At 43.8% G+C, this 26334-nt stretch overlaps 1 protein-coding gene and 7 gene segments (V, D, J or C); all 8 read right to left on the bottom strand.

The window, feature by feature from the left end:
* LOC115457532 (immunoglobulin gamma-1 heavy chain-like) overlaps positions 1-26334 on the bottom strand; it is a 428753-nt gene that overhangs the window by 188599 nt on the left and 213820 nt on the right. The gene's annotated exons all lie outside the window — the stretch shown is intronic.
* The window catches only part of LOC115457535, a 274317-nt gene that overhangs the window by 153460 nt on the left and 94523 nt on the right, over positions 1-26334 (bottom strand).
* The window catches only part of LOC115457538, a 440220-nt gene that overhangs the window by 364691 nt on the left and 49195 nt on the right, over positions 1-26334 (bottom strand).
* LOC115457534 overlaps positions 1-26334 on the bottom strand; it is a 344279-nt gene that overhangs the window by 273095 nt on the left and 44850 nt on the right.
* Positions 1-26334, bottom strand: part of LOC115457536 — a 357793-nt gene that overhangs the window by 294039 nt on the left and 37420 nt on the right.
* Positions 1-26334, bottom strand: part of LOC115457537 — a 367844-nt gene that overhangs the window by 327847 nt on the left and 13663 nt on the right.
* On the bottom strand, positions 14897-15433 carry LOC115457542. The segment is given in 2 exon segments: positions 14897-15224; positions 15316-15433. Coding segments are annotated over 2 exon segments (366 nt in total).
* On the bottom strand, positions 21412-21917 carry LOC115457545. The segment is given in 2 exon segments: positions 21412-21741; positions 21827-21917. Coding segments are annotated over 2 exon segments (357 nt in total).

The following is a 26334-nucleotide window of genomic DNA, read 5'->3' as shown; positions in this document are numbered from 1 at the left end:
TGTTCAGTAAGGAAGTACAAGATATGCCACAATTCCTGTTTATTATATTGTATAAAGAGCTGCAGTATTTGTACAAGTTCCTTCTTCCTTCCTCACATTGTGCCTCTTGCACAGTAATATGTGGCCGTGTCTTCAGTTTTCATCTCCCTCATTTGTAAATAGAATACATTCTTGGAGTTGTCTTTGGAAGTAGTTAATCGACTTTGGAGAGAGGAGGCGTACCTTTTCTCTCCAGTGACACCAGCTATGGCTGCCAACCATTCCCGTGCCTTCCCAGGAGGCTGACGGATCCAGCTCCACCAGTAGTCATCACGAATATTGTAACCGGTGACTTTACAAGACAACGTGAGAGTGGCTGAGGGCTTCACCTCTCCAGGACCCGATTCCTTTAAGGTCACTTGGGAAAGGACCTCTGTACAAAATAAGGAAATAAGGTGATGATTTCTTAATGCAAAGAAAGCACTCAAAAGCTTCTTCTAAAGGATTTGCAGAGTACTTACGTGCCAGGACATTGACTAGAGAAATAAGAATGTACAAATGCTTCATGTTTTAAATAAAGTACAAGGTAATGATTGGGATTCAGTAACTCTGCGGTGTCGGATCAGATGTGGAACAAGACGGAGTCGCCTATTTACAAAGGACACACAGGTACCTTCCAGTAGTTGCAAATCACATGCAAAATACTCCCTGATATAAAAAGGCAGAGAGGGGCTGGTGGTTTTGTGGTGTTTTGTAAATCCCCACACAGGGTAAACACAAGAGAAAAAGTGAAGCCTGATTTCAGTACTGAAGTGATAGTTTTAGAATTGGTCCTGCAAAATATGCCCTGATATAAAAAGGCAGAGTGGGGAAGCTGGTCTTCTGTTGGTTTGTGGATTAAACACAAGAGAAAGAGTAAGGAATGATTTCAGTGTAGTAAAGATATTGTTTAATAAGTCCCACAAGGCACTAAGAGGCCCTTTGCGAAAGGCGTGTAAGGGGCTATGTGCATCTAGCGTGAGCCAAATTGGCATTACCACTCAGCTACCGTGTGCCCTGGGCAATAATTCTGAAATTAGCGAGCACCGAAAACACACAGAAGAAAATATTTTCTATTTTCTACAATAGGGCACCTACCTGGTGGTAAATGGCAGTTGGCGTGTGATGCATGAGACCTTAGCGCTAAGTTAATGTGAGGCGGTAAGTTTTCAGGCCAAAAATGGGCATTCGCTGGGTTTTATTTTGCCGCACATCCATTTTCTGGCTCATTAAAATAATCCCTTTTTTCCAGATGTGGTATAATAAGGGTCCGACGCACGCCAAAAACATGCGCCCACACTGCCACAGGCCAGTTTTTGACGCACCTTTGTAAAAGGACCCCTCAGTGAAAATATAAATGGAGTATTTCCATTCAGAAGAAAAAGAAGTTTCAGGGGTCTTTATTGTCTAATCATGAAATCTCCACATACCTTTAAACAAAAATTGGAAATAGCATGGATTGGCCACTGTTGGAAACAGGATGCTGGGCTTGATGGACCTTCGGTCTGTCCCAGTATGGCAACACTTATGTACTTGGGATTCTGAATGGAATCTTGCTACTCTTTGGGGTTCTATATGGAATGTTACTACACTTTGAAATCCTGCATGGAATCTTGTTATTCTTTAGAATTCTAGAATCTTTGGGGTTCTACATGGAATGTTGCTACTCTTTGGATTTCTGCCTGGTACTTGTGACTTGGATTGGCCACTGTTGGAAACAGGATGCTGGGCTTGATGGACCTTCAGTCTGTCCCAGTATGGCAATGCTTATGTTCTTATGACGCCATCTCAGGGGTCCTTTTACCGCAGATTGGTAAAAGGACTGCTTAGAAAATTTCTCGCTTCTCGGAGAAAGGTCTGTTATGTTGTGGACTCTCTTTCAATTTATTGTGTTCTATCCATGTTTAACTCACAGAGTTATTTTCGAAAGAGAAGGGCACCCATCTTTCAACACAAATCGCAAGATGGGCGTCCTTCCCCCAGGTTCGCCCAAATCGGCATAATCGAAAGCTGATTTTGGGCATCCTCAAATGCTTTCCGTTGCGGGGACGACCAAAGTTCACGGGGGCATGTCGGAAGAATAGCGAAGGCGGGACTGGGGCGTGCTTAACACATGGGTGTCCTTGGCCGATAATGGAAAAAAGAAGGGTGTCCCTTACGAACACTTGGCCGACTTTACTTGGTCCTTTTTTTTTTACGACCAATCCACAAAAATGTGCCCTAAATGACCAGATGACCACCGGAGGGAATCAGGGATTACCTCCCACTACTCCCCCAGCCTCAAATATCATACCCAGCTCCACGACAGCAGTATACAGGTCCCTGGAGCAGTTTTAGTGGGTACTGCAGTGCACTTCAGGCAGGCAGACCCAGGCTCATCCCCCCCACCTGTTATACTTGTGGTGGTAAATGTGAGCCCTCCAAAACCCACCACAAACCCACTGTACCCACATCTAGGTGCCCCCCTTCATCCCTAAGGGCTATGGTAGTGTACAGTTGGGGGTAGTGGGGTTTTGTGAGGCTCAGCACACAAGGTAAGGGAGCTATGCACCTGGGAGCCCCCTAGGGTGCCCGGTTGGTGTCCTGGCATGTGAGGGGGACCAGTGCACTACGAATGCTGGCTCCTCCCATGACCAAAGAGCTTGGATTTGGTCATTTTTGAGATGGGCGTCCTCAGTTTCCATTATGGCCAAAAATTGGGGACGACCATCTGGAAGGACGACCATCTCTAAGGTCAACCTAAATGTTGAGATTTAGGTGTCTGCAACCGTATTATCGAAATGAAAGATGGCCTCCCATCTTGTTTCGATCGCCCCTTCGCGAAAACTTGGGCGCCCTGTTCGAATATGCCGCTCCACAGGGTCCTTTTACCAGGCTGCGGTAAAAGGACCTCTGTGGTGAGTAAAAGGAGTTTTTAAAAAAAACGAAAATGGCTCTGTAGTAAGTTAAGCATTTGCCATGAGGCCATTTTCTGGGAGATCCCTTACCACCTCCTCTTTAGGAAGCGGTAAGGGCTCTCACGCTAACACTGTGGTAACGGGGCAGCACATGGCACTGCCCAATTACTTCCGGGTAAGTCCCCAGCACTAAAGATTTGTTTTTTCAAACTCCAGAACTAGCAACAGGTTCCTGGGGTAAGGCCAATTTTTCTGCGCACCATTGCCACGGTAGTACTACTGAAGCTTTGTAAAATTGCCTCACAATATAATCAGGGTTGAGGGGGCAGTTTGTGTAACATTTTCAGAAACGGAGCTCCAGATAGTCAGCTGCTTCCCCCTCGTTACATCTAAAAAAAAAAGACCCACAGTATTTGTCTGAGCCTCCCCTTCCTTCCTCACACTGTGTCTCTCTTGCACAGTAATATGTGGCCGTGTCTTCAGTTTTCATTTCCCTCATTTGTAAATAATGCTCGTTCTTGGCATTGTCTTTGGAAATAGTTAATCGGCTTTGGAGTGGGGGATTGTAGCTAGTGCCCCCGCTGGGACCATATAAGTATCCCAAATATTCCAAAGCCTTCCCAGGAGGCTGACGGATCCAGTGCCAGGCATAGCTATCACCAATATTGTTACCGGTGACTTTACAGGACAGCGTGAGAGTGGCCGAGGGCTTCACAACTCCAGGACCCGACTCCTTTAAGGTCACTTGGGAACGGACCTCTGTACAAAATAAGGAAACGATAAGGTGATGATTTCTTAATGCAAAGAAAACACTCAAAAGCGTCTTCTAAAGGATTTCCAGAGTACTTACGTGCCAGGACATCGACCAAAAAAATAACAATGTACAAATGTTTCATGTTTTAAATAAAGTACACGGTAATGATTGGGATTCAGCAACTCTGCAGTGTCGGATCAGATGTGGAACAAGACGGAGTCGCCTATTTACAAAGGACACACAGGTACCTTCCAGTAGTTGCAAATCACATGCAAAATACTCCCTGATATAAAAAGGCAGAGAGGGGCTGGTGGTTTTGTGGTATTTTGTGAATCCCCACACGGGGTAAACACAAGAGAAAAAGTGAAGCCTGATTTCAATACTGAAGTGATAGTTTTTGAATTGGTCCTGCAAGACACCCTGTGAAAATGTAAGTGGAATAGTTCCACTCAGAGGAAAGGGACACTCCATGTATGTCTGCGTGTGTGTATGTATATTTTTTGTATTTATATGTGTGTGTGTCTGTATCATATTCTGAGTTACAGAGGAATGAAAGCAAAGTGAAGGACCAATCCAACCTTCTCCTAAGTTGCTTAACAGTTAATCGATCACAAATCTAAAAACAGTACAGATATCAATCATAAACCTGAAAACAGAATAGAAATTGAGACTATAGTAGTAATGGAAAGGAATCGATTCAAAATTCCCCTGAAGGGATGTGGGAGTCTTTTAATTGCATTCCTACAGGCGAGGGTCCCTGGAGCAGTTTTAGTGGGTACTGCAGTATGTCAATATGTTTTCAACTGCGAGAGGCAGAAAGGTTCTGCAAAACTTCAGGGGGCCTTGCCTACCCCTGGTGATTGAAACTGTGATATTGCTGCCCCACCCAACCAGTAGGGTACTAGGTGGAAGAGTTGCATATACATTAGAGGAAACGTTGACTGGCCCCCACATTCCTACCATCAGGGGTGATGCAAGAATATTGTACTTTCAATCCCTAGGGTCAGATGAGACTCATAAGAACATAAGAGTAGCCATACTGGGTACAGAACAATGGTCCATCTAGCCCAGTATCCTGTTTTCCAACAATGGCCAATACAGGTCACAATTACCTGGCAGAAACCCAAATTGTGGCAACACTTGTAACTACAAATCTCAAGGCAAACAGTTGTTCCCCATGTCTGTCTCAATAGCAGACTATGGACTTTTCCTTCAGGAATTTGTCCAAACCTTTCTTAAATCCAGATTCGCTGACCGCTGTTACCACCTTCTCCGGCAAAGAGTTGAGTGAAAATATATTTCTCCCTATGTCTGAAATTGTGATATTGTTCCACCACTCCTACTGGTAGGAACATGGGGAGTGCACTCCCTGTGCCTTACAGCAGGGGTGTGCAACTACGGTCCCCAAGGGCCACAACCCAGCCGGGTTTTCAAGATTTCCACAATGAATATACATGACATGAGATTGATTTTCATGTACTGCTTCCGTTGTATGGAAATAGATTTCATGAATATTTATTGTGGAAATCTTGAAAACCTGACTGGATTATGGCCCTCAAGGATTGTGGTTGCTCATCCCTACCTCAGATAGAGTTTCTTAATGTTCTAGGGGGGGAGGGTAATAATGTTCTGCTGGTGAGTTTGCATGGTCGAGATAGAAGAAATAAGTTTCAGAACAGGGTAAAGGTCTTGTTGGGTAGAACATGTGTGGGGCTAGTCATTTTGGAAGAAAGAGATATTTCTTTGAAGAATCAGCTTCGGTTTCTCCAAAAACTGTTCTGTACCAGTTGACATATGCACTTGAGTTTAATCATAATTCCCAAGTATACCAAATTAATTGAAATCAATGTAGTGAGAATATAGTGGACATGTTTCCACCTTTTTTGTTTGTTAAATAATCTCTAGTTCCCTGCCTTTTGATTTCTTTGGAACAAAATTTGTAGAAAATGAATTTAAAAAGAATGAATTACTTGATTGCCACTAGGGGTCAGACTGAGGACATAGCTGTGTTTATCTTTCCATCATAAAAGAGCTTTAGCTGCGAAACTCTGGTATTGTGAAATCAGAGACCCCAAGGGTGGCCCATCCCAAAGCTGCAGATTGAAGGCCAATGAGTGAGGTTTGGTCCGTATATGTGTAAGCTGTGTTCTATAAGGGCATGTACATGTGCTGTAGTGGCAACTGCAGGGGATATACACATGGGTGGAGTATGGGCGGAGCTCCATGTTACATATGCAAATTACAGATTACTGTAAGTGACTTGAGCCCTCGCTGCCTTCAGGAGTTCATAGTTATACCAGGTCTATGGCTGGTATAACTCATTGTCCTTAATTTAAGGTGCACCAATGGCAAGTTAAGTATTGTGTAATGGAATCTGGTGTCCCAGGTGCTGTTGTACATTTGATTGAAACCATGTGGCATCGGGGAGCCTAAAAGGAGGCCCCCACTTAAAAGAGGGGTTCTCAAACCTGTTCAAGGGGAACCCCAGCCAGTCAGGTTTTCAGAACACCTGCAATGAATATTCATGGATTGATTTGCATGCACTGTAGGCAGATTTTCTCTCATGAATATTCCATTTATATATCCAGAAAACCTGACTGGCTGGGAATCCCCCAGGACAGATTTGGGAACCAGTGACTTAGAGAATATAGTGGTGTACTGAATGTGATACGATTGCGACGTCTCTTCCTTATCATAGATTCACACTTGTCTGTTCCTCTATTGTGGCAGGAGAAAATGCTAATGTGAATTATATCTGATTACTTGCTACAGTGGTTAATGACTCATGTTTCTATGATACACATTATAGAAAGAGCTAAAACTCCAGAGATTTGCCATTTCCTGATAAAGGAAGCGCTAAATGAACATTTTGACATCGATGGTGGAAATACGTCCCCTTCAGGACAAAGAGCAGTTTCACACTTTTTGCCTTTGCATATTTTGGTGCCTTTGCAATGACCTTTGTGGGACAGTGATTTGCAAAATTCACACATACTGGTAAGGTTCATGGGTTGTGTCCTGCTTGTTTGATACATGGATAATGCTTGGTTTAGTGTGAATTACCATGATGGGGTTTTTTTGTGGTCAGCAATTTATAAATAATCTTAAATAAATAAACGTTCAAGACTGTGCTTGTAGATAGCTGACATAATTGATAATGGACATTCTGAGTTGGGAACGGAATAGGATAGGACCTGTCACTGACTCTGAAACATTCAATGCAAGACATTTAATCAGAATAGGTTCAGGATGACCCAATAAACTTGCTTATGAGCTAGTCACTGGAAAAAAGTTTGGGTCTCTAATTTAAACAGGGGTGAATTCTCTAAATCATGCCAAAAAAAATCGTCATGGAAAAAAACTTGTTTAAGTTCTATTCTATAAGCCGCTCCTAAAGTTAGGCGCAGTTTAAAGAATGGTACTTAAGTTGGGGGGTTGTGCGTAAATATAGGCGTGTCCATTTGCACCAATGAAAACACTGGTAAACATTGAAGCCCTGTCCATAAGGACCTCCTTTTACACAGGCTCTAGCTCAGGTTTCCCCTCCCCCAAACTGTGACAAAGCAATTACCCCACCATATCCATGCAGACATATTGATAATGACGGGGGTGGGGGGGTGGGGAGGAAGGGCAGGTAAGCAAGGTGCCTCAGGAGGTAGCCCTTTATTAGAACCACCCCTCCCTCTGCTCTAAGGAGGGAAATTCCTGCCAGACTAATTTTTAAATAATAACAGCCCAATCAGAGCTTGCATCCGCCCTCGCTCTGGACCTAACCAAAGCAAAGGCCAACCTTCCAATCCCACCCACAGCAAGGCCCAGCTGGAGCCTGCCATACAAGCCCCCAAAAAAGGGGGCTAGCTCATCCCCTGTTAAAGGGCGAGCTCCGGACGAGCTGTTCACCCTAAGGCACTTCTGTTCTGACAGGATGAAGGAGGTTTTAACTCTCTGAAAGCTAGTCAAACAAATGTTAAGTTAGGCTAATAAAAAGGTAGCATCTTACATTCGTTTCTTGCTTTCGTTTACTTATTAAACTTTCAAAGTGAGAAAATCTGGCTCAAATTTCTCTCTCTTCATGTTTAGTTCAAGACATTATGAGTGATGCAGTTTGGCATGTTCAGTAAGAAACAGGGGCGTAGCCACGGGCAGGCCTGGATGGGCCCAGGCCCAGCCACTTTCCCTCCAGACCCGCCCATGTTGCTGTCGCTGCCGCGGCTCCGCCGGTCCGGGAAGCAGCTTTGCCTGCCTGCTTTTTAAAATAATTCGTCTCCCCAGGCTCCGCTGCTTTTGCTTCTTCACCCATCGCAAAGCGCTGCCGTTCACACAGGCAGCTCCGCTCCCCTTTACCGCGTCCTTCTGACCCTACATATCCACTACAGAAAGTGGATCAGAGAGGGCCGGATGGACGCGGCAAAGGGGAGCGGAGCTGCCTGTGTGAACGGCAGCGCTTTGCGACGGGCAAAGAAGTAAATGCAGCGGAGCCTGGGGAGACGAATTATTTTAAAAGGCAGGTAGGCAACGCTGCTTCCCGCCCACCCAGTCCATCCCCAGGCCCACCCAAAAATTGAGGTCTGGCTGCACTACTGGTAAGGAAGCACTAGATATTCCATAATTCCTGTTTATTATCCTATATAATAAAATGCACCTTCAACATTCTGAAGCTGACTGCATGGCTGAGGCATTCCTGCTCTCTGGATCCATCTCCTGAATTGACATCACAAGCAGAAGTGACCAACCACACGAGGTTTCTCGGCTTCAGAATGTTGGAGGTGCATTCTATTAAATAGGATTGGTCAGTTCCTTTCCTATATAATAAAAGGCACCTCCAACATTCTGAAGCTGACTGCATGCATGGCTGAGGCATTCCTGCTCTCTGTATCCATCTCCTGAATTGACATCACGTACTTCCGGGTTCGTCACAAGCAGAAGTGACCAACCACACGTGGTTTCTGGGCTTCAGAATGTTGGAGGTGCATTCTATTAAATAGGATTGGTCAGTTCCTTTCCTATATAATAAAAGGCACCTCCAACATTCTGAAGCTGACTGCATGGCTGAGGCATTCCTGCTCTCTGTATCCATCTCCTGAATTGACATCACATACTTCCGGGTTCGTCACAAGCAGAAGTGACCAACCACACGAGGTTTCTCGGCTTCAGAATGTTGGAGGTGCATTCTATTAAATAGGATTGGTCAGTTCATTGAAGCACAGCCAGAGCTCAGCGTCCTGCACAGTAAGGCTCAGACACCAGAGAGAGAGAGAGGGGGGAGGGCCTGACACCAGAGAGAGGGAGGGAGGGGGGCCTGACACCAGAGAGGGGGGAGGTATCTCTGTCACACACACACACACTCTCTCTCTCTCACAGTCAATGTCTTTCTCTCTCTCACTCTCACACACTCTGTCTCACACTGTATCACATTCACTGTCTGTGAGTCACACAGTCATTCACACACGCTCTTGGTCTCATACACTCAGTCTCACAGAAAGTCTGTGTCTCACACACACTCTCTCTCTCGCACACACTGTATCTGTGTGAAACACACACTCTCTCTCGCACTGTCTCACATATGCACTTGCACACACTCTCATTCTCACACACACACTCTCTCACAGACACACTCGCACCCAGACGCACACTCTCTCTCACACACACACTCACACATTCACTCTCTCTCTCACACACAGTCACTCTCACATACACTCTCTCAAACATACACACTCCGAGGAAAACCTTGCTAGCGCCCGTTTCCTTTGTGTCAGAAACGGGCCTTTTTTACTAGTATTGTATAAAGAGCTGCAGTATTTGTACGAGTTCCTCCTTCCTTCCTCACACTGTGTTTCTCTTACACAGTAGTATGTGGCCGTGTCTTCAGGTTTCATCTCCCTCATTTGTAAATAGAACTCATTCTTGGAGTTGTCTTTGGAGGTAGTTAATCGACTTTGGAGAGAGGAGGCGTACCATGTGCCTCCAGTGTCACCAGCCACGGCTGCCATCCATTCCAGTGTCTTCCCAGGAGGCTGTCGGAGCCAGCTCCACCAGTAACTGCCACCAATATTGCAACCGGTGACTTTACAGGTCAGTGGGAGAGTGGCTGAGGGCTTGACAACTCCAGGACCAAATTGCACCAGGGTAACTTGAGAAAAGACACCTAGAAAAAGAGAGAAGGGTCCGATATGAATCTCATCATAAGAAGTTTAGAGCTATTCTCCACGCTTGTGAAGAATACTCACATGAAGGAAGGGCGAGGAAAAGAAAGACAAACAGCGATTTCATGATTTGATCCCGGGGAACCAAAGCTGAAAGGAACCACTGACTCCCTTGTGAACAGACTGCTGACAAGGGAACCTGAAACTGTTATTTTAAACAGGAATGTGAGTGCAATCGTTTGCATAAAGGTCAGGGAGAGGAGAGTCCTCTTTCAAGAGGAAGAGAGACCTCCTTTCGGAGTCAGTCTACCTCTGTTAGAGAAGTTGGTTGGTTAATAGGTATTGGGCAGGACACCTCACAGGATTTCTTTGAAAGTGATGCGGAGAAGATGTGCATGTGGATTTATGATGTGAGATACACTGTAACTCATCCTCCATTTCATTCTGTTTATTAAAGTGCCATCTTCCGTATAAAATCACATCTTTATGTATATATGTCATGTGGTTTTGGGTTGGCATTCCTGGCAAAACATTTACATAGTAGCTGATGGCAGAGTAAGACCTGTACGGTCCATCCAGTCTGCCCAACAAGATAAACTCGTATGTGCTACTGTATGTGTGTACCTGACTGATTTGTATCTGCCATTTTCAGGGCACAGACCATAGAAGTCTGCCCAGCACTAGCAAAACTGCAGTGATAGAGGGTCTGTATAATTGGTTTTAGTTTATAGGTTGCAGAAATATGGAGTTGAAATTGAAAATATTCACATTTACTTTAAGCATTCCCATACTATTTCATTACGCTTTTCTGTTCATATCAAACTATTTTGGCTCTTTCATTTTACAACATATTGATCAAAATAATACTAAAAAAAAAGAATGAATCACTAGACCCTTAGCCTCCTGCCCAGGGACCCACTATCCAGCTCATTTTCGAAAGTGATCACTGGCCATAAATCGGGAGATGGCCGGTGATCTAGCAAAAGCGGCGAGATCGGTATAATCGAAAGCGGGATTTTTGACAGCATCGCCGCTTTCCCGTCGCCTCGCCGGCGAAAGTTCAAGGGGGCGTGTCGGCAGCTTAGCGAAGGCGGGACATGGGCGTGGCTACCAGATGGCTGGCTTTCGCCGATAATGGAAAACAAAAAGCGGCTTTAAGCAGTATTTCGCCGGGTTTACTTGGTCCTTTTATTTTCACGACCAAGCCTCAAAAAGGTGTGCCAACTGACCAGATGACCACTGGAAGGAATCGGGGATGACCTCCCCTTACTCCCCAGTGGTCACCAACCTCCTCCCACACTAAAAAACAAAAAATAAAAACCTTTTTTGCCAGCCTCTATGCCAGCCTCAAATGCCGTACCCACCTCCATGACAGCAGAATGTGTTGTGTCCTCCGACAGCCTTTCCCTGGTTGCTCCCTGGTGGCTCTCGGGTGAGTGTGACACCTTTTCTGTAAGGTGCGCTGCAGAGTCACATTAGCAATGCATTGTGGTGGGTGTAGGGTACTGGGCTCTACTCCCATGGTGCTTTTCCCCCCTGCTAACTGGGTCAGAGTGTGCCCTGTTTTGTTTCCTGTTGTAGTCCATGCGGTAGTGGCCATTTTTGTAAGCCAGTTTTAGATCCCTTTCCTGTGTTACCCACGTTAGAGAACGTAGTTCTTACCTTGAATGTTGCTGAAAGAGGGCATTGTACACCTTTGTGCCAGCTCTGACCTACTGCTAATTTTAGTACCAGGGGACTCTTTGCCAGTGGGGCACAACCTCTGATCTGCAGTTAACTGGGGTAAAGGTGCTTATTCCAAGAAAGGACTTTTTCAGAGAGATTATGTAACATATGGTTAAGAAACGGGAAAAGAGGAGAAAAGAAAAAAAACCATTTTGTGTTTACCTGGAGGCTGTTTTGGTGCCTTTGGGGAGTGTTGCGGGTGGCTCTGATGTGCTGGGGTCGCTTTGTGAGGCCATGCTGGTGGTGGGAGCGTTGGAGTAGCGCTCCGGGGCCGGGCAGTGTTGTTGGGCGGTCGGCGTTTTAGATGTCCGGGGACGATCGGGCACGTCCCCGGATACAGAGATATGGGGCTAGGTCCGCCGAGCCATTTTTGGGGCTGGTTTGTGAGAGTCGGGACTCCGGGACACTGAGAAGAGATGAGGAAATGGTGACAAGTTGATGTGCGCGCGTGCATGAGCAGCCTCATGCACAAATCGGCGGCGCGCATTTCCCGTGTAGGCCGAAGCCTGGGCCTAAATTTTGGGCCCGAAATTGGAAGTTTTTTTGTTTTAATTCCGTTTCGGTAAACGGAGGAGTGGGACTGGAACGGAGGGAAGTCAAAACGTGTGCAGAAAATCTACTTTCAGGTAAGGGGTCGTTTGACCCGAAATTTAATTAATTTAATTTTAAATTGCGGAAATAGGAAATTTTTTTTTTTTTTAAATCAGGGTTTTATTGAATTTAAATTCTGTTTTCGGATTTGGCGTTGGGGGATTTTTTGTGATTTTTCGGGTGATTTAGTTTTAGAATTTTAATATTTTTGAGGGGTGTTTTGGGAAGGGGCTGTTTTAAAAGGGTTAATTAAGGGTTAAATTTTTAATTTCGACGTAGCTGGTAGAGGAGAAAGTGTTTGAATTTTTGATGTAGTTTTAAATTAATTTTGGGATTTTGGAGGGGTTTAGGGGGAATAATTGTGGGTGGGCTTTAAAAAAAATGAGTATTTATAAATTTTAAAAAACATGGCCTAATAGGGGATAGGGATCTTTATTAGTTTGTAAAATTTGGGGTTTTTTTTACCTTCATTTTAAAGGATTTTATTTTAATTGTAAATATTCCCATTAATTTCTATGGGATATTTGTAATTAAAATGGAGCCGGAGCAGTGCTGGCCAGAATTCCGTAGGTCAGTAAAAAAAAAAGTGGAACCTTGAAAATGGCTTGGGGTTGGTTTATAGGGTTTAGAGCCCCGAGCCCAAAGCTGATTTCCTAGGTGACCGAGTCACTGGCAGTTGCCAGAGTGAGTTTGCGGTCAAGGTGAGAGGTGGTGTTGTGGGTGGTGAGAGTGAGAGAGAGTTGGTTTTTTTATTTTTTATTTATGAATTTATAACTTCAAACACAAGCATTACATCTTTGTTTAAGAAAATCAGAAAAGAAAAAAATATCAAGCATACATATCTAAAAATCAAAAAGAAATAACACATTCTTTCTTAGACCACAAATTAGATTCATAGGGGGCTAAAGAACCAAACGGAGATAATCAAAAGCAAGAATTTAAAATAGGAATATGGTCTGGTGTACTTCGCTTTTGTTAATATGAACTACATGATCTTAAATACACATTTGAGCTATTTGTTCAGAGTTTTAACATCTAGGAAAGATCTTAAATGTTCCGGTTCCAAAAAAAGGTGCTTATTATCAAGATATCGTATTTGACATTTACAGGGAAATGCCAGCAAAAAGCTGGCTGCTAAGGCTTTAACTTCTTCCCTCATTGCCAGAAAAGCTTGTCTCCTTTCCTGAGTAACCTGTATAACATCAGAGAAAATTTGAATTTTTTCATTATAAAATGGTTTAGCATAATTTCTAAAGTACAGTCTTAGTTTAGGTTTAGTGGGTGCAGTACATTTGTGGGTAGTGGGTTTTGGTGGGGGGTTGGGGGGGCTTAGCTCTCAAAGTAAGGGAGCTATGCACCCTGCACTGACCCCTAGGGTGCCCAGTTGGTGTCTTGGCATGTGAGGGTGACCAGTGCACTACGAATGCTGGCTCCTCCCACAACCAGATGGCTTGGATGTCGCCGGGTTGGAGATGGCCGGCATTTTTTTTCCATTATTGCTGAAAAACACAACCGGCCATCTCAACCCCGGCGAACTCTGGCATTTGGCCGGGCTAAACCATATTATTAAAAAAAAAAGATGGTCGGCCATCTTTTTCGATAATACGGTTCCGGCCAGCTGTAGCGCCGGCGATCTATTTGGCCGGCGACGTTCGATTATGCCCCTCTATACCACCTAGGATTAGAGAAAGTGGGCTCCGCAAAGCCTTTTGGGGGAGAGGAAGGGTTTCATTTGGTGTTTGGAGCTTTTCAGTTTTCCCTCAGAAGTAAGCAGGAATCTTCCATTTGCATTCCTACCATTGGGATGGTAGAACAATGTCTTGGTGTCGGCAGTGAAGGGCAGGGCAAGTTGTACAGGTTTTCCAGCTTTATCAAATAGGATTTTTATATCCCCGGGACCCGGGGCAGCTACACTGCTTCTCCTCCCCTCCCCCCCCAAACCATCCCAGTCCCTTCCCAGGAGTCTTCAGATCCATTTCCACTTTTTATTGCTATCAGTATTGACACCGATGAATTTACAGGACAGTTTGAATTCGTCTGAGGGATTCACAGTACTAGGACTAGATTCCACCAACATAATTTGCTAAACAAGAACTATGCAAAAAAAAATATCAATTAAAAGAATCATAAAAGCATAGCATAATCTTCACACTTATTAAAGGGTGTCTTTTATTAAGGTGTTCTAGCGTTATTAGCGTTGGCTACTATTTATTTGTTACATTTGAACCCCACATTTCCCCACATATTTGCAGGCTCAATGTGGCTTACATAGTACCGTAAAGGCGTTCGCCTGACACAAGGTTATATATAGTGGTCGAATGAGGTAGGTGTGTATCAAGCTTCAAGAGGGTCGAAGGGAGTGAAGATTGTATATTGTCCAGTATGAACAAAAAAAAACAGCACCACGGGCCTTTAAAAATGGAACACAGTTCTTTAATGAATGAGCCTTGACAAAAAGACCCGACACGGGCCGTGTTTCGGTGACTAGCACCTGCGTCAAGGGTCCCCACGTCTCATATAGTAAAAGCTACAAAGCACCAAGGCACTTTCACTTTCTGTATCCAAATGGATATTGTCCAGTACGATCATTGGTTTTGCAGTGTTGCAGGGCGTGGGGATTTGCGTTGCATCGGTGGGGTAAGCCTTTTAGAAGAGGTTGGTTTTTAGTGATTTCCTGAACTTTAGGTGGTCATGGATTGTTTTCACAGCTGCTTCCCCCTCGTTACATCTAAAAAAAAAAGACCCAAAGTATTTGTCTGAGCGTCCCCTTCCTTCCTCACAGTGTGTGTCTTGCACAGTAATATGTGGCCGTGTCTTCAGTTTTCATTTCCCTCATTTCTAAATAATGCTCGTTCTTGGCATTGTCTTTGGAGATAGTTAATCGGCTTTGGAGTGTGGGGTTGTAGTAAGTGCCCCCGCTGGGACCCCATATGTATCCCAAATATTCCAAAGCCTTCCCAGGAGGCTGACGGATCCAGCTCCAGCCATAGCTATCACCAATATTGTTACCGGTGACTTTACAGGACAGCGTGAGAGTGGCCGAGGGCTTCACAACTCCAGGACCCGATTCCTTTAAGGTCACTTGGGAACGGACCTCTGTACAAAATAAGGAAACGATAAGATGATGATTTCTTAAAGCAAAGAAAACACTCAAAAGCGTCTTCTAAAGGATTTCCAGAGTACTTACGTGCCAGGACATCGACCAAAAAAATAACAATGTACAAATGCTTCATGTTTTAAATAAAGTACAAGGTAATGATTGGGATTCAGCAACTCTGCTGTGTCGGATCAGATGTGGAACAAGACGGAGTCTCCTATTTACAAAGGACACACAGGTACCTTTCAGTAGTTGCAAATCACATGCAAAATAGTCCCTGATATAAAAAGGCAGAGAGGGGCTGGTGGTTTTGTGGTATTTTGTGAATCCCCACACGGGGTAAACACAAGAGAAAAAGTGAAGCCTGATTTCAATACTGAAGTGATAGTTTTTGAATTGGTCCTGTAAGGCACCCTGTGAAAATGTAAGTGGATTAGTTTCAGTCAGAGGAAAAGGACACTCCATGTATGTCTGTGTGTGTGTGTATGTATGTTTTTTGTATTTGTATGTGTGTGTGTCTGTATCATATTCTGAGTTACAGAGGAATGAAAGCAAAGTGAAGGACCAATCCAACCTTCTCCTAAGTTGCTTAACAGTTAATCGATCACAAATCTAAAAAACAGTACAGATATCAATCATAAATCTGAAAACAGAATAGAAATTGAGACTATTTTGGCATGAGTTATGTAGTAATGGAGAAGGAATGGATTCAACATGCCCCTGAAGGGATGTGGGAGTCTTTCAATTGCATTCCTACAGGTGAGGCTGGTATAGCAATATGTTTTCAACTGCGAGAGGCAGAAAGGTTCTGCAAAACTTCAGGGGGCCTTGCCTACCCCTGGTGATTGAAACTGTGATATTGCTGCTCCACTCAACCAGTAGGGTACTAGGTGGAAGAGTTGCATATACATTAGAGGAAACGTTGACTGGCCCCCACATTTCTACCATCAGGGGTGATGCAAGAATATTGTACTTTCAATCCCTAGGGTCAGATGAGACTCATAAGAACATAAGAGTAGCCATACTGGGTCAGAACAATGGTCCATCTAGCCCAGTATCCTGTTTTCCAACAATGGCCAATACAGGTCACAATTACCTGGCAGAAACCCAAATTGTGGCAACACTTGTAACTACAAATCTCAAGGCTAACAGTTGTTCCCCATGTCTGTCTCAATAGCAGACTATGGACTTTTCCTTCAGGAATTTGTCCAAACCTTTCTTAAATCCAGATACGCTGACCGCTGTTACCACCTTCTCCGGCAAAGAGTTCCAGAGCTTAACTATTCGTTGAGTGAAAATATATTTCTTCATACGTCTGAAATTGTGATATTGTTCCATCACTCCTACTGGTAGGAACATGGGGAGTGCACTCCCTTTGTCTTACAGCAGGACTGTGCAACTACGGTCCCCAAGGGCCACAACCCAGTCGGGTTTTCAAGATTTCCACAATGAATGTACATGACATGAGATTGATTTTCATGTACTGCTTCCGTTGTATGGAAATAGATTTCATGAATATTTATTGTGGAAATCTTGAAATCCTGACTGGGTTATGGCCTTTCAAGGATTCTGGTTGCCCATCCCTACCTCAGAGGGAACCTTGGATAGAGCTTCTTAATGGTGGTGGTGGTGGTGGTGGGGGGGGGGGTAATAATGTTCTGCTTGTGAGTTTGCATGGTCGTGGTATAAGAAATAAGATTCAGGACAGGGTAAAGGTGTTGTTGGGTAGAACATGTGTGGGGCTAGTCATTTTGGAAGAAAGAGATATTTCTTTGAAGCAGCTTCGGTTTCTCCAAAAACTGTTCTTTACCAGTTGACATATGCACTTGAGTTTAATCATAATTCCCAAGTATACCAAGTTAATTGAAATTAATGTAGTGAAAACATAGTGGACATGTTTCCGCCTTTTTTCTGTTGAACTGAGTGTGATTCCCACGTCAGGCACAGGCAGCTCCTTGTGACTCTGGGCAAGTCACTTAACCCTCCATTGCCCCATGTAAGCCGCATTGAGCCTGCCATGAGTGGGAAAGCACGGGGTACAAATGTTAAAAAAAAATAATTTTTAGTTCCCTGGCTTTTGATTTCTTTGGAACAAAATTTGTAGAAAATGAATTTTAAAAGAATGAATTACTTGATTGCCACTAGGGGTCAGACTGAGGACATAGCTGTGTTTATCTTTCCATCATTAAAGAGCTTTAGCTGCGAAACTCTGGTATTGTGAAATCAGAGACCCCAAGGGTGGCCCATCCCAAAGCTGCAGATTGAAGGCCAATGAGTGAGGTTTGGCCCGTACATGTGTAAGCTGTGTTCTATAAGGGCGTGTACATGTGCTGTAGCGGCAACTGCAGGGGATATACACATGGGTGGAGTATGGGCGGAGCTCCATGTTACATATGCAAATTACAGATTACTGTAAGTGACTTGAGCCCTCGCTGCCTTCGGGAGTCCATAGTTATACCAGGTCTATGGCTGGTATAACTCATTGTCCTAAATTTCAGGTGCACCAATCCCAAGTTAAGTATTCTATCATGGAATCTGGTGTCCCAGGTGCTGTTGTACATTTGATTGAAACCATGTGGCATCGGGGAGCCTAAAAGGAGGCCCCCACTTAAAAGAGGGGTTCTCAAACCTGTTCAGGGGGAACCCCAGCCAGTCAGGTTTTCAGAACACCTGCAATGAATATTCATGGATTGATTTGCATGCACTGTAGGCAGATTTTCTCTCATGAATATTCCATGTATATATCCAGAAAACCTGACTGGCTGGGAATCCCCCAGGACAGATTTGGGAACCACTGACTTAGAGAATATAGTGGTGTACTGAATGTGATACGATTGCGACGTCTCTTCCTTATCATATATTCACACTTGTCTGTTCCTCTATTGTGGCACGAGAAAATGCTAATGTGAATGATATCTGATTACTTGCTACAGTGGTTAATGACTCATATTTCTATGATACACATTATAGAAAGAGCTAAAACTCCAGAGATTTGCCGTTTCCTGATAAAGGAAGCACTAAATGAACATTTTGACATCGATGGTGGAAATACGTCCCCTTCAGGACAAAGAGCAGTTTCACACTTTTTGCCTTTGCATATTTTGGTGCCTTTGCAATGACCTTTGTGGGACAGTGGTTTGCGAAATTCACACATACTGGTAAGGTTCATGGGTTGTGTCCTGCTTGTTTGATACATGGATAATGCTTGGTTTAGTGTGGTCAGCAATTTATAGATAATCTTAAATAAATAAACATTCAACACTGTGCTTGTAGATAGCTGACATAATTGATAATGGACATTCTGAGTTGGGAATGGAATAGGATAGGACCTGTCACTGACTCTGAAACATTCAATGCAAGACATTTAATCAGAATAGGTTCAGGATGACCCAATAAACTTGTTTATGAGCTAGTCACTGGAAAAAGTTTGGGTCTCTAATTCAAACAGGGGTGAATTCTATAAATCATGCCGAAAAAAATCGTCATGGAAAAAAAACTTGTTTAAGTGCTATTCTATAAGCCGCAGTTAAAGAACAGTACTTAAGTTCAGGGGTTGTGCGTAAATATAGGCGTGTCCATTTGCACCAATGAAAACACTGGTAAACATTGAAGCCCTGTCCATAAGGACCTCCTTTTACACAGGCTCTAGCTCAGGTTTCCCCTCCCCCAAACTGTGACAAAGCAATTACCCCACCATACCCATGCAGACATATTGATAGGGGGCAGAACTAGCAACAGGCTCCTGGGGTGCGTCTAATTTGCTGCTCACCATTGCCGTGGTCGTCCTACCGCAGCTTTGTAAAATTGCCCCACAATGTAATCAGGGTTGAGGGGGCAGTTTGTGTAACATTTTCAGAAACGGAGCTCCAGATAGTCAGCTGCTTCCCCCTCGTTACATCTAAAAAAAGACCCACAGTATTTGTCTGAGCCTCCCCTTCCTTCCTCACACTGTGTGTCTCTTGCACAGTAATATGTGGCCGTGTCTTCAGTTTTCATGGTCCTCATTTCTAAATAATGCTCGTTCTTGGCATTGTCTTTGGAAATAGTTAATCGGCTTTGGAGTGTGGGGATTGTAGCTAGTGCCCCCGCTGGGACCATATAAGTATCCCAAATATTCCAAAGCCTTCCCAGGAGGCTGACGGATCCAGTGCCAGGCATAGCTATCACCAATATTGTTACCGGTGACTTTACAGGACAGCGTGAGAGTGGCCGAGGGCTTCACAACTCCAGGACCCGACTCCTTTAAGGTCACTTGGGAACGGACCTCTGTACAAAATAAGGAAACGATAAGGTGATGATTTCTTAATGCAAAGAAAACACTCAAAAGCGTCTTCTAAAGGATTTCCAGAGTACTTACGTGCCAGGACATCGACCAAAAAAATAACAATGTACAAATGCTTCATGTTTTAAATAAAGTACAAGGTAATGATTGGGATTCAGCAACTCTGCGGTGTCGGATCAGATGTGGAAGAAGACGGAGTCGCCTATTTACAAAGGACACACAGGTACCTTCCAGTAGTTGCAAATCACATGCAAAATAGTCCCTGATATAAAAAGGCAGAGTGGGGCTGGTGGTTTTGTGGTATTTTGTGAATCCCCACACAGGGTAAACACAAGAGAAAAAGTGAAGCCTGATTTCAATACTGAAGTGATAGTTTTTGAATTGGTCCTGTAAGGCACCCTGTGAAAATGTAAGTGGAATAGTTTCAGTCAGAGGAAAAGGACACTCCATGTATGTCTGCGTGTGTGTGTATGTATGTTTGTATGTGTGTGTGTCTGTATCATATTCTGAGTTACAGAGGAATGAAAGCAAAGTGAAGGACCAATCCAGCCTTCTCCTAAGTTGCTTAACAGTTAATCGATCACAAATCTAAAAAACAGTACAGATATCAATCATAAATCTGAAAACAGAATAGAAATTGAGACTATTTTGGCATGAGTTATGTAGTAATGGAGAAGGAATGGATTCAACATGCCCCTGAAGGGATGTGGGAGTCTTTCAATTGCATTCCTACAGGTGAGGGTGGTATATCAATATGTTTTCAACTGCGAGAGGCAGAAAGGTTCTGCAAAACTTCAGGGGGCCTTGCCTACCCCTGGTGATTGAAACTGTGATATTGCTGCCCCACCCAACCAGTAGGCTACTAGGTGGAAGACTTGCATGTACATTAGATGAAACGTTGGCTGGCCCCCACATTTCTACCATCAGGGGTGATGCAAGAATATTGTACTTTCAATCCCTAGGGTCAGATGAGACTCATAAGAACATAAGAGTAGCCATAGTGGGTCAGACCAATGGTCCATCTAGCCCAATATCCTGTTAAGATCAGAATGGCCAGTCTAGTAGAATTTCCTTTCATTCTGAGTAAAAACACATACGTATCTCCTACTGGGTGGTGGTGGGAGGAGGGTGTTCTAATGAGGTACCAACTTTTACATGTATAAAAGATTAGAGCTTAGAACATATATGTTCGTATGTAGGTGTTTAGATTCTAGCATGTTGCCTAAACCGTTTTCTGCAAATTCCCACTTAACTTTCTAGCGAGTATGTGGAAGGGGGGGTTCACATAGGTGTGGTGGGAGCTCCCACTTAATGCACATAACTTACATGACTCTGCATGTTCCACTTTGGTGCAAACACTTCCACCACACCTAGGGCTGGCATGGGTACTTGCACTAAAAATGTTGGACACATTAATACCCGGGTACCGTAGTATTGTATAAAGGACCGCAGGCACCAATGTTTGTTTATAAAGAGGGTCCTATCAGGCTCCTTCTGGGTGTCTAATTGTCGTCACTACTCACATAAAAGGAACCGTGAACCAAAAACCTGTAAACATACAATGAAAGCTCACTCCAACACTGAAACAAGAATCATTTTTATATTGTTTAATTCTAAAAAAATTATTTTCAAAGTGATAAAATCTGGCTCAGATTTTGATTAATGAGTTCCAAATTACAGATTTTCTGAATGTGTATTTTACTCTTCTAAAATGTGATATTATGGGAGTCTCTTTTCTTATTCAGAATGAGACTCTCTTGAGGGTTTGTTGTTCTGGCTCCCAGTTTAGTTCAGGGTGTTTCACTTAGTTATGAGCGACACAGTTCGGCATTTTTAGGAAGGAAGCAACAGATATTCCACACTTCCTGTTTATAATTAAAGAAAGTGCTGCAGTATTTGTCCGAGTTCCTCCTTCCTTCCTCACACTGTGTCTCTCGCACAGTAATATGTGGCCGTGTCTTCAGGTTTCATCTCCCTCATTTGTAAATAGAATTCATTCTTGGAGTTGTCTTTGGAGATAGTTAATCGGCTTTGGACAGCAACATTGTAGTATGTGTCTCCGATAGTACCACCTATATACCCCAACCATTCCAGTCCTTTCCCGGGAGGCTGCCAGATCCAGCTCCAGCCAGCACCTTCTAAGGTAGTGGAGACTTTACAGGTCAGCCTGAGAGTCTCTCCAGGCTTCACAGATCCAGGACCGGATTCCTTCAGTGTCACTTGGGAATGGACACCTACAGTAGAAACAATAGAAAATTAGCAAGTTATCATTTCTTACAACAAAAATAGTTTTTTTTAAATCTTTTCTTGAGTACTTACATGTCAGCACAGAAAAGAGAAGTGAAATGCAGATAGACTTCATCTTTTGAATGAATTAAAGGAAACGGCTGGGATTCAGTAGCCCTGCAGATCAAATGTGGAAGAAGACAGAGGTGTGTATTTACAGAGGATGACAGCTATCTTCTCAGTATTTGCATATCACATGCAAAATACATCCTGATATAAAAAGGCAGATTTTGGGTGCAGTCTGGGCAGAGCTGGTAGTTATTTGGTTAGAAGTGATATTCACACCACTAACCTGTTAAATAAGTCGCTAAACTTAGGACAACAAATGGTTGTTCTAGCTTTCTTCACCAAGCAACCGGGCACTGCTTTAAATATTGGCCAGTGCCCTGTTAGCTTCCAGGGCTTCTGTTTCCCCCTCCCTTCCCCTGTTCCGGATTCCCCCTCTCTCCTCCTTCTAAAGGCCCCCCGTGACGACCTTGGACATCCTTGATGGTCTAGGGGGTCTTTCAGGCAAAAGTGGAATTTGTGTGGACCCTCCTTCTTCCATGACCCACTCAATCCTTCTTGCCATGCATCTGGCCTCAAAATGGCCGCCATGATCTCTAGTGGGGATGTTCTAATCTAGGTGCTAACTTTTAAATGTATATAAGTTTAGAATGCTTACCTATTCATGCGTACGAGCTGACACAGGTGTTTAGATCAGTGGTTTCCAAACCTGGTCCTGGAGGCACCCCGTCCAGTCAGGTTTTCAGGATATCCGCAATGAATATTCATGAGAGAGATTTACATGCACTGCCTTCACTGCATTCAGATTTCTCTCATGAACATTCATTGTGGATATCCTGAAAACCTGACTGGTTTTCAGAATGTCCACCTTTTGTGCTATAAAGTTAAGTGCAAATTCCCACTTAACTTTATTGCACAACAAAAGGTAGATTTCCTTTCAATGTACAGTCTTCCCAGCTGGGGTTCTCTCCTGTCTGCCGCAGGAAAAGGAAACCCAGTCGGAACCTGCACACACTGCACTATGCACGGAGAAGTTAATATCCTAACTTTCCTGGAGCGCAGGGACCTGCTGGGGGTTGGGCTGCTGGGGGGGGGGGGGTACAGGTGGAGAGAAGAGGCATCTAGGCTTCCATGGTTAAGAAAATGACAGACAATACTCAGGAGACTTCTCTTGAACTATACGATATGCACAGGGGCACAAGAGCAGAATGCAGAGGATCACAAGAACAACATTACTATCTTTACACCACTAAGGTTAGTAACATTTAGAATTGGGACTTGCACCCCTCAGTCTGAGATCCCCACTCCCACTTGGTCCCATTCCCACCTTCAGAATAAACAGCATACTACTTCATAAACGTGGTAAATAGAAATTGGCCGCAGTTTTGCTTTATTAACTTACACGTTCAACAGTTTCAAAATTCAACAACATAATTTCACTATTAAATTGCTTAACCATTCACGAACCTTCCACCCTTTCCGCCCCACCTTGTTAGCTAGGGCAAGGGTATAGCATGGACCTCCATGCTCACTTATTTCGGGTCACCTGACCCCACATTCACTTAGCTTACCGCTCATCACCCGATGAGCTGCTGCCCCATACTTAGGGCATCCTCCCCTGATGACCTAGGGACGGGGCAGCCCCGCACCCCAAGACTTCTGCCATGCACGCCTCTCCCTACAAGCTCCCAATGCCTTCAGGGAGGGTGAGCAGACAAAGAGGTCCCTCTGAGGATCATGGAAAAGGCTCATCTCCCCACGGAGGTAGTGCTTTAAATAATCACCCTCAGTTCCCTCTCCTGAAAACCTCTCCACCCAATCTTCAACGAGACTCCCTACAAGAATTTTAAATTTATTGGGTACTTTCCGGTCCCACAGATCTCCTTCCCCACCCACCCTGACCTTTGTTGCTACTTCCTTTTCTCAAGCCCTACCCTGTCCTTCCAGGGATTCTCAGTCCAAAGTTAATGTTGTCCTTCAAGACGGGCTCCCGTGCGTTTACTACCATCAGCCTTAACAAGGGCTGGATACAATGATATAATAATGGGGGTTGGTGGAGAACTGAAGGAGACATCACTCTCCTCTGGAATAAGCACAGGCTAATCCTGACAACGTTAAATATACAACTTGGAAGATAAATGAGCCCAACTGGAGTCACTGATTAATGGTTTCACCAATTCAAGAATCAGTGAAAAAGAAACATGTTCAAACTGAGAAGATCTGGTCCAAATGTCTGGTTGATGAGTCCCAAATTGCAGATTTTCTGGATGTGTATTTTACCCTTCTAAAATGTGATATGATGGGATTCTCTTTTCTTATTCAGAATGAGACTCTCTTGAGGGTTTGTTGTTCTGGCTCCCAGTTTAGTTCAGGGTGTTTCACTTGGTTATGAGTGATACAGTTTGGCATTTTTAGGAAGGAAGCACCTGATATTCCACACTTCCTGTTTATAATCAAAGAAAGGGCTGCAGTATTTGTACGAGTTCCTCCTTCTTTCTTCACACCGTGTCTCTTGCACAGTAATATGTGGCCGTGTCTTCAGGTTTCATCTCCCTCATTTGTAAATAGAATTCATTCTTGGAGTTGTCTTTGGAGATAGTTAATCGGCTTTGGAGAGAGGAGGCGTACCATGTGCTTCCACTACCACCACCTATAGTAGCCAACCATTCCAGTGCTTTCGCGGGAGGCTGCCGGATCCAGCTCCAGCCAGCACCTTCTAAGGTAGTGGAGACTTTACAGGTCAGCCTGAGAGTCTCTCCAGGCTTCACAGATCCAGGACCGGATTCCTTCAGTGTCACTTGGGAATGGACACCTAGAGCAGAAACAATAGAGAATTAACAAGTTACTATTTCTTTAAAAAAAAAAATGTTTAAAAAAATATTTTCTTGAGTACTTACAAGTCAGCACAGAAAAGAGAAGTGAAATGCAGATAGACTTCATCTTTTGAATGAATTAAAGGAAACGGCTGGGATTCAGCAGCCCTGCAGATCAGATGTGGAAGAAGTCAGGAGCTTTGTATTTACAGAGGTTGGCAGCTACCTTCTCAGAATTTGCATATCGCATGCAAAATACATCCTGATATAAAAAGACAGAGTTGGGAAAGAATTTTTACTGCCGTAGTAGTAAGTGGCCTTGGTGCGTACACATTCCGTGCATCTACATTACCGCAGCTTAGTAAAAGGACCCCTTAGGTAGGTGTGATGCTGTTTTGCTCTTTCAGCCGTCCTTTTACTAAGGCACGCCTGCGCTAGTGTAGGTGTGTGTTTTGGATGTGCACAGGTCCATTTTCCAGTGCACCTGTAAAAAAGGCCTTTTCTAAAAATCAAAAATGGACATGCTGCAAAATTAAAATTGGCACGTGTCCATTTTGGGCCTGAGACCTTACCGCCGCCGTTTGATTTGGTGGTAAGGTCTCACATGCCGATTACCACCCAGTTAGCGCCATGCATTGGAAAATAAAAAAAAATATTTTCCAACGTCCATATTGGATGTGCATAAAAAATGGAATTCCTGCCCGGGCCATGCGGGAGCCGGGCAGTACACGTTAGACGCGTGTAGGCACCTAAGCGGTTTAGTCAAAGGGCCCCTTAGGTGTGATGCTGTTTTGCTCTTCCAGACAGGAAGCTCCAGATATTTGGCTATTTCCTATCTATATGGACAAATGTCTGAATTCAGACGTGAAGACTCAACAACACTCTTCGTTCAAGGGAGGAAAGGGATCTCATCAAACTGTGGCAGGCAAAACACATATTTCTTGGAAGCAGGCAGTGAAAAAGTCATCACTGATCCCAAAAACCTCCCAATGAGGATTTTCTTGTGTTTTATTGTCAAACATTTTTTTTGTAATATATTTTTTTTACATGCAAATCAGTTTTGGACTGTTTGATGATAAATCCTTTCTTTATAAATGCACAATCTAAAGCCCATCTGGCAAAGTTCCACAACAAAATGCAACCCCCCCCCCCCCCCCAGGACTTATCTGGGTCATGCAGTATTCATATAGCAGCCACAATAGTCCAGAACAACTCAGTGTTTTCCTGACGGACCCGTTTCGCAGTAGCTTCTTCAGGAAACCCACTGGTAAAGCCTGTACAGGGGAGCAGCCATTTTTGCAGTCCAACAGTGCAGCCTTTACCAGTGGGTTTCCTGAAGAAGCTACTTCGAAACGGGTCCATCAGGAAAACACTGAGTTGTGCTGGAATATTGTAGCTGCTATATGAATACTGCATGACCCAGTTAAATCCTGGTTTTTTGTTTTGCGTTTTTTGTGGGACTACACCAGATGGGCTTTAGATTTGTGCATTTATAAAGAATGGATTTAACATCAAACAGTATAAAACTGATTTGCATGTAAAAAATATATTAAAAAAATGTTTTGACAAAAAAACATAAGAAAATGCTCATTGGGAGGTTTTTGGGATCAGTGATGACTTTTTCACTGTCTGCTTCCAAGAAATTTGTGTTTTGCCTGCCACAGTTTGACGCGATCCCTTTCCTCCCTTGAACGAAGAGTGTTGTTGAGTCTTCACGTTTGA

This window comes from Microcaecilia unicolor, chromosome 14, assembly GCF_901765095.1.
Source record: "Microcaecilia unicolor chromosome 14, aMicUni1.1, whole genome shotgun sequence".
NCBI classification, from domain to species: Eukaryota; Metazoa; Chordata; class Amphibia; order Gymnophiona; family Siphonopidae; genus Microcaecilia; species Microcaecilia unicolor.
Note: the sequence above shows the minus strand (reverse complement) of the source record. Positions and strands in the feature narration are given on the sequence as shown.